This window comes from Arachis hypogaea, chromosome 15 (assembly GCF_003086295.3).
Source record: "Arachis hypogaea cultivar Tifrunner chromosome 15, arahy.Tifrunner.gnm2.J5K5, whole genome shotgun sequence".
Lineage (NCBI taxonomy): Eukaryota > Viridiplantae > Streptophyta > Magnoliopsida > Fabales > Fabaceae > Arachis > Arachis hypogaea.
This window is the reverse complement of record NC_092050.1, coordinates 151,382,542-151,390,563: the sequence shown is the minus strand read 5'-3', so window position 1 is coordinate 151,390,563 and position 8,022 is coordinate 151,382,542. Positions and strand designations below refer to the sequence as shown.

At 29.9% G+C, this 8,022-nt stretch overlaps 2 protein-coding genes and 1 long non-coding RNA gene across 3 annotated transcripts; 2 read left to right on the top strand and 1 right to left on the bottom strand.

The window, feature by feature from the left end:
• The first annotated feature begins 2,535 nt into the window (after positions 1–2,535).
• On the top strand, positions 2,536–4,847 carry LOC112749262 (U-box domain-containing protein 51-like). The gene is made up of 5 exons (XM_025797522.1): positions 2,536–2,698; positions 3,553–3,650; positions 4,182–4,303; positions 4,416–4,618; positions 4,765–4,847. The coding sequence occupies exons 1-5, from the start codon at positions 2,536–2,538 to the stop codon at positions 4,845–4,847; spliced, it is 669 nt and encodes a 222-aa protein (XP_025653307.1).
• LOC112751358 (U-box domain-containing protein 51-like) lies at positions 2,609–7,794 on the top strand. The gene is made up of 10 exons (XM_072217248.1): positions 2,609–2,698; positions 3,553–3,650; positions 4,182–4,303; positions 4,416–4,618; positions 4,765–4,815; positions 5,423–5,482; positions 5,629–5,863; positions 6,061–6,162; positions 6,240–6,638; positions 6,785–7,794. Exons 7-10 carry the CDS (start codon positions 5,816–5,818, stop codon positions 7,526–7,528), a joined length of 1,293 nt encoding a protein of 430 aa, XP_072073349.1. The 5' UTR covers positions 2,609–2,698; positions 3,553–3,650; positions 4,182–4,303; positions 4,416–4,618; positions 4,765–4,815; positions 5,423–5,482; positions 5,629–5,815; the 3' UTR covers positions 7,529–7,794.
• Positions 6,157–6,572, bottom strand: LOC140179021 (uncharacterized). Its single transcript, XR_011872552.1, has 2 exons — positions 6,439–6,572; positions 6,157–6,363 (listed from the first exon to the last, which is right to left on the bottom strand). It is a non-coding gene; the product is annotated as an uncharacterized lncRNA (long non-coding RNA).
• Positions 7,795–8,022: the final 228 nt, after the last annotated feature.

Here is an 8,022-nt window from a genome sequence, read left to right as displayed (position 1 = left end):
AATTTCAATAATAATCTACCGGATGAAATTTTATTCATCTTATGAGAGCGAGACAGTACATGCAGCTACGTACTCACAGACACAACTTTTCAAATAGTTACAATCTTCAACAGACATAACTATCAAAATAGTTGCAACCCTTTTAACAGGCATAACTTTTGATTAAGTTACAACTCTATGAAGAGATGTAACTCTTCAAAATAGTTTTTCACATTTTTGAAAATATATCTCACACAAATTACAACTTCATTGAAAAGCACGCATATGTTTTGTTAATTAAAAGTCACATACTATGTCTTTGTATTTAACGTTTTATGCACTCATTTAACTCTAGTTTAATTAAAATATTTTACAAAATTCAATTTTATATTTTTATATAATTTTAACAAAATCTATCTCTTGTATTTACGGAATTAAAAAGTTACATGGTTATTATTATATATTACATTACATTTTTCTTTCGAATCCTGTTCCAAAATAACCATGCATCACCTAAATTTAACTGTCATTCACATAGTATTAATATAAAATGTTATAATTATCGCCATTTCAAATTGTATGACATTTCCATTAAAATGACATGTCTAAGATTTTATTATAATTAAATAAGTATTTCAAATTAATTAAGGGTAATATTAGAGAAACAAAATAGAAAAATTTACCTAATTTCATATTTATTATTTTAGTCTCTAATTAATAAAAAACTAATTAAGCAAATAAAATATAATTAACTATTTAAGAAACTAATTTGATCATATTAAAATATTAATGATATCAATCTTTTTATTTGCAAATGTCATGCTGACATTTAAAACATTTATATTAGCATTAGAGATAAGTTGAGATTCCCAATTTATGAATTTAGGAATCAATTAATCATTTTTAAAAGTCAACAAATTTTTATTGAACGTTCACAATTTTTAGAAACTAAACTTTGCATTAATTTCTTTAATTATATATATCACATAACTTTTTTTTATGTTATAATTCTACACATCTTTCTTACAGAAAAAAAAAGGATAAAAGCAGTTAGACTTATTCAAATAATGGTTGTTAAGAAGACTCTAGTTGTTGTTATTGTTATAAGATACTTCAACTAAAAATAAACAAAAAAAAATTTTGTGGAATTTGGAATATGAAGATCTATGCCTATAGAGAAAAGATGGATACTGTAGAGAAGAGAATAATGATTAAATTTGGGGATTAAAATTTTTAATTTTGATTTAGGACCCAAATTACACCATAAAAGTTTACTGGATCCACGTCAGCTAGCCGTTACTCTAGCCAGCGTATCACGGGAGGATCCAGATCAGCTTTCCGGTGGTGCCAGGTGGACGGAATGTGTCGGAAGGGACGAATCTGAGTCCTAAAGTGCAACTTCAGAGACGAATATGGGTAACTTTTAAGTTCAAGGACTACTATAAGTTTGAATGCAACTTTAGAGACCACTTTGAGACTTATCTCGATCTTTTCATAATTATATGCTAATGGCCATGATTTATTATGAACCAGGCTATCACATTACTCTATATTCTATTTTTTTTTTTTTTTTTATTTCATTTATTTTTTTTTTACTCTATTGATTTCAACCCCATTTTGATGGATTTTATAAATATATTTATTTATAGTTGATGATAAGTAAACACCAATACTCTGAAAACAAGCATAATAAGTAAAATTTTAGGAAATAATGTTGAGTATTTGGGGAAATTTTGGTAAACAATAATAAGCACAACGTTAACGGGTACAACAGCAAACTAGGTTAATTAATTAATTACGTTGTCTACCACTTCTTGCATACATAATATTTCTATCTATAATAACAATTACACGAGAAAGGTGATTAACTTTTGGGTTAAATTAATCACATCATATAGAATGTATACCTAATACCTAATTGTGTTTCACCGAAAGTAGCTTAAGATAGTATACGTGGTATATCAGTTATATAATTACAAAAATATTTGAAAAACAATAAAAATCAGTCTAAATCAGCTCAAAATAATTATCTTATTTTATATTTATTAATTATTTCTAAAATAAATACATAATATTAAATATAATAAATATATAATTCTAAATGTTATATATATACAATTATAAATATTAAATTGAATAAAGTAACTTTAAATTATTATTTTCGTGTTAGCATCACCGAATAATTAAGCACTATACATCTTACACGGTTAATACGTGTGAATAATTCATGTTAACCAAATATGGAAATCTCAAAACAAAATGAAAACTAATTAGGTTAAGAGAAAGAAGATTATTGTTAGCACTATGTTGCAACAACACTAACTATGTGTGTATGCAGTAACATTCGTTATTATATTGTAGCTTCCTTAACAAATTAAGTGCTTAATATTTATAATAGAGCATTCAGCAAGACAATAGGCATAGAGGACGGAGTAGTAGAAGAACCAAAAAAAAAAAAAAAACAACAACAACAACAACACAATCATTCTTTTCATTATTATTCATTATTATTATTGTTTTATTATTATTATTGAAGATATGTCTAACCTTATGACGATGATGAATCATGGAAAGCGTGTTGTTGCTGTGGCAATTGAGAATAATAAGACAAGCCAAAGTGCTGCAAAATGGGCAGTGGATAATATTCTTCCAAAGGATCAAGATCTCTTACTCATCCATGTTAAGCAAAGATCATCATCAGATAATAGTCGTTCACCATGTAAGTACTTTATTTAAATCTTTTTTTTTTTTTCATCTTGTATCTATATCATCTACTACTTGCACTTAATTTGGGTCATGAAAACATTTATCTTTTAAGGTTATGCAGTTTTTTTTTCCTTTTTGAGCATGCAAAATGCATATATAGGGGTTTGGCTTTTTATTTTGCCTTTGAGGCTATTGAACTATTGAATACTACAGTGTCATAATTCAAGTACAAGATTTTCTTGGTCATAAATATTTGAACAGATGTGCTAGATGATAAAAAATTATTTCTTAAAAATGGTGTAAAAACAGAATTAAAAGGTAATATGAGAATTACATTTTAACTCGATATATATATATTGCAAACAATTTTGAACAACTATTAATTGTAATTGTTACATCAAAATAATTTCAGCCAAAATAGCACGGCTGATCGATGTCAAAATAATGACAGTGAGTTTGTGATTATTATTTTTTAGGCGAATCATCATTTTTTCTTAATTATTTCTCTCATATGGAACTTTTCATATCATAGCAACAGTTAAATTAGATCCAATAATTCCAGTTCCCTAATGCTTGGAAAATAAGATTTTTTTTCTTCTTCTTTTCTTCCGATTTTATCCTTGTGGAAAACTAAAATTAAAACAATTTGGTAGGTATGAAAATCTTCAATATATTTTTTTTTTCACTACTTGATGGTAATTTAATTTTCAGTAAGATGATTTTGGTATGACAATTGATTATGATGATTTATAATTATTTAGCTAAATATAACCCATAACTTGATGAGCTTGATGTTTGATACACACAACGTTAATTAATTAATGTTATTACTATAATTGACTACTTGAATAATGGTTGTGATTGCAGTGAGAAGCTATGAGATGAAAGAAGGTACGGATAGACCACATGACAAAGAATCAAAGGAGCTGTTTGAGTCGTTTCGAGTGTTTTGCAACAGAAAGAATGTTAGTTCTTCAACCTCATTTTCATCATTCACCAATACAAATTAAGGGTTTAATTAGTTAATAAAGTTGTTATTCACATTATATCTATTCACCAAATCTAAGTAATTTTAAAGAGTAAAGTATTTATTTTTTGTTATGAATGTTTGTCTTTTTTTTTAAAAAGTTCTTAACTTTTAATTTTATTTAATTTTGTTTCTAAAATTTTCAATTTGTGTCAAAATTATCTCTAGATGTTAATTCTATCTAAAATATTAAGAATAAAAGTGAAAATATTTAGAGATAATTTTGACGCAAATAAAAAAATAAAAGAGACAAAATTGAATAAATAGAAAACGTTAGGAATAAAATTTAATAAAAATAAACGTTAAAAATATTTTTTTTAAAAATGACAAATATTAATGACAAAAAATTTACTTTTCTCTTTACATATAACAATAAAATCAGGAATTTATTTCAGTATTTTAATTTACAAAAATTATAATTAAAAGCAGAATAAGAATAAACAAGGCATGCATGCATGAATTGCAACAGGTACACTTCAAAGAAATTTTGTTAGAGGACACAGATATATCAAAGGCATTAGTAGAAAGTGTTACCACATATTCCATTGAGCTTTTAGTACTTGGGGCAGCATCAAGGAGTGGTCTTGCTAGGTATAGCTGTAGAAACTAATTATTAATTATTACTTAGAAGATCTGTAAATAAAATTATTGATAGATTATTCGTATGAAATCGGAGTTTAAATGAAATATTTTTGGAAAACAGATTTAGGATGAGTGATGTTCCAAGCACGGTGTCAAAAGCGGTACCGTCATTCTGCACCGTCTATATAATCTCCAAAGGAAAGATCTCATCCGTTAAAACTGCGACCGTATTACTCTCTCCAAAACCTGCGTCGCAGAATAAGATCCACTCTTCTCTGGCTCAACGTGCTGAGCGACCACGCAACCTCACACTCCCACGACATGGTTACTAACTAATTAACATTTCAATTTTTTATTTTAACTTTTAACAATATTATGTTTGATTATATTATAAATTTAATTTCCATACCTTTGGAGTAAGTCACAAAAATTTCATAATTTGTGTGTTTACTTCTATCTATCAATTGCAGTTTCAGGTGGATACCAATCTCATGATTTTGATGAAATATCAATGCTTCCAGGTAATGAACTAAGCTTGTTTGGGTGTTATTAAACTATTAAAAAAATTAATAATTTTTTTATTTTTAATATATTTGATAAATTTTTAATAATATAAATAAAAATATTGAAAAGATTTTATAAAATATATTTTTTAGAAGTTATAATTTCTATTTATTTAAAATATGTTTTTTATTTAAAAAATACTTTTTACATAATAAATAAATAAAAAATTATTTTTATATGAGATATTTAAATATAAAATTATTTTTACTGTTTTAAAGGATCTTTTATAAAAAGATAATTAAAAAAAAATCTTTTATTAAAAATTCACCCAAACAAGCCCTATCTATATATGATTTTTTTTGGAATAAATGATAAATGACTCCAAAAGTCGAATTAACTTTTTTATGCAATGACACATGAATAAAGAAATACAATGAAACATTTTGAGTAACCAATTACTAATCACTTTTTTTGCTCTTTTAAGTTCAATTAGATTTTACTTTATTTGTCTAGACTTAGAATCCAGAATTTAAGGTATGTTATTTAAAAAAATAATGAAAGTAGTGTTTATTTATTAAGATAACAACAATTTCATAATTTGTTTACTCTATGCATCAATTGAAGCCGGATCATTTCCAGACAAACGCGCATATGCACGCCGTAATCGCGCAGTGATGAAGCCATGTAAGTTATTACAAATTAAAATATATCACATACTACATTGTATTATGTTTATATTTTTCTTGTGCATGATTCATAATAATGATAGATATATTTACACAAAAAATATGGTAAAAATTAGATTAATTACTTAAAAAACATGATTATAGATCACCATACGAGACAAAAAGAAGAAACTACGCATCAAATAATGTACCTGAAGATTGTGACATATCATTTGTGGCGAGTGCAAAACCAAGTGTTGATAGGCTCTTCCCTTCGTTGTATTCCGATGATGATTTTGATGGAACCAGATCAAGATCAAGATCCCCCCAAGAATCAGGACAGAAATCTTTCATGTGTGATGACTACTCATTCACCTCTCTATTATCGCCAACAGAGAACGTAAGTACACCGTATAAACGATAGTATAACTTTTAGAATTTAATTTCCCTGCACGCTCGAACACAGTACTTAAAAAGTTATCTAAATGGATGAATCTACGAGAATATTACATATAATGAATCTAGTTGGGAAATATTCTATGACAATTTAAGTTTCCCTAAGTTAACCAACAATTGTTATTATATTGTTGAATTTAGGAAGAAATGGAAGCTGAGGTGAGAAAGCTAAAGCTAGAACTGAAGCAGACAATGGAGATGTATAGCTCAGCTCGCAAGGAAGCTCTAACAGCAAAGGAGAAGGTACTTTACAAATTTGATTATAGTCCAAAACATACATAATTGCAACATTATAAGACACTGAGCTATATGTGCAACAGGCAATGGAGCTTCAACGGTGGAAAAAGGAAGAAAAGAGGAAGATGGAAGACTTACAAATATCGGAAGGAGCGGCATTGGCTAGTCCAGGGGGGGAGAAAGAAAAGGATCAAAGGATCGCAGAGTCTGAAGCACAGAAAAAAATTAGTCCAGAGAAAACATCTCCGCGAGAAGCACCACAGATGAAGAGAGGACTAGAACCTCGAGGTGTTGGTACTGCCATGTACCGAAGGTACTCCATTGAGGAAATCGAGGAAGCGACACAAAAGTTCTCAGCAGCTTTCAAGATCGGTGAAGGAGGCTATGGCCCTGTATACAAGGGTGAATTAGATCACACACCGGTTGCAATAAAAGTTTTGAGGCCAGATGCAACTCATGGAAGGGAACAATTTAATCAAGAGGTATGGAAACTAATATTATCAACATCTTTTCCTCTTCGAATGAAATCATAGTTTGAAACTAAAAACTGAGAACCAAACTGGACAGTGTGAATTGAAACTCGCAATTTTCAACCTTTCTTTTATTTCTGTCAATATGGTTTATGTAGGTTGAAGTGTTAACTTGTATAAGGCATCCAAACATGGTTCTCCTCCTCGGAGCATGCCCAGAGTATGGTTGCTTAGTGTATGAGTACATGGCTAATGGGAGCTTGGACGATTGCCTCCTCCGACGAGGGAAGTTACCGGCTCTTCCTTGGCAGCTAAGGTTCCAAATTGCTGCAGAGATAGCCACAGGCCTCCTATTCCTTCACCAGACAAAGCCAGAGCCCATTGTACACCGCGACTTGAAGCCAGGAAACATTTTGCTAGACCGGAATTTCGTGAGCAAGATCAGTGATGTTGGGCTAGCCAGGCTTGTCCCTCCTTCAGTTGCAGACGCCGTCACTCAGTATCGTTTGACATCAACAGCCGGAACATTCTGTTACATTGACCCTGAGTACCAACAGACTGGCATGCTTGGAATCAAGTCTGATATTTACTCACTTGGGATCATGCTTCTCCAAATTGTGACAGCTAGGTCACCAATGGGTTTGGCTCATCATGTTAAGAGGGCCATCGCCAAAGGGACTTTGGAAGAGGTGCTTGATCCAGCTATTTCTGACTGGCCAATGGACCACACCTTGCATTTCACCAAACTCGCCTTGAAATGCGCCGAAATGATGAGAAAAGATAGACCTGATCTTGGGAAAGTTGTCTTACCGGAGCTCAATAAACTTAGGACATTTGCTGAAGAAAACATGCCTCCTATGATGATGTTTGGAAGAGCCTTCTCTCCGAGACCACAACAATGAGTCAAAATCACCAATATTAAATTTGTTTATTCTTTTTTTAGAAAACTTAAGGAATGTATCAAGAATGTGCAGATAAAAATGATTGCAATCCTTAAATTTGTATATAAACAAATTCTGTAATATTGAATTTGTACTTTAGAATATTTCAAAAGGGATTGAGAATGCACCATGCATTTTCCCAATATATATGTTAAGATTCTAGGCTTTTCTTTGAATAGGCATGTGTACTTTGAACTATCAAAGGATGTGTCACTTTGTTCTCCAAATAGTAAAATGCACTTTAACATCTCAAAATCCCATTACCAAACATGATCTTGTTTTCCATAATCTGAATTTCAGTTTGTTATTAGGAACATTTTTTTAGTGTGGATGATTCAATGGTGAGAGGATTCTACTCTCTACTTCATTTTTCTTCTTGCCGAGAAGTTACTAATTTTTTTTAATAAGTTACCAACTGTAAACGTAAGAGAGAAATAAATGACATTATTCCCACT

What these genes read in the sequence shown, in the direction of transcription:
- LOC112749262 (XM_025797522.1), top strand. Translation starts at nt 2,536, where the DNA reads ATGATGAATCATGGAAAGCGTGTTGTTGCTGTGGCAATTGAGAATAAT. An exon ending in TGTTTTGCAACAGAAAGAAT is followed by an intron (nt 3,651 to 4,181) that starts GTTAGTTCTTCA and finishes GAATTGCAACAG; the next exon opens with GTACACTTCAAAGAAATTTT. An exon ending in CCTCACACTCCCACGACATG is followed by an intron (nt 4,619 to 4,764) that starts GTTACTAACTAA and finishes TATCAATTGCAG; the next exon opens with TTTCAGGTGGATACCAATCT.
- LOC112751358 (XM_072217248.1), top strand. Translation starts at nt 5,816, where the DNA reads ATGTGTGATGACTACTCATTCACCTCTCTATTATCGCCAACAGAGAAC. An exon ending in TATTATCGCCAACAGAGAAC is followed by an intron (nt 5,864 to 6,060) that starts GTAAGTACACCG and finishes TGTTGAATTTAG; the next exon opens with GAAGAAATGGAAGCTGAGGT. An exon ending in GGGAACAATTTAATCAAGAG is followed by an intron (nt 6,639 to 6,784) that starts GTATGGAAACTA and finishes TGGTTTATGTAG; the next exon opens with GTTGAAGTGTTAACTTGTAT.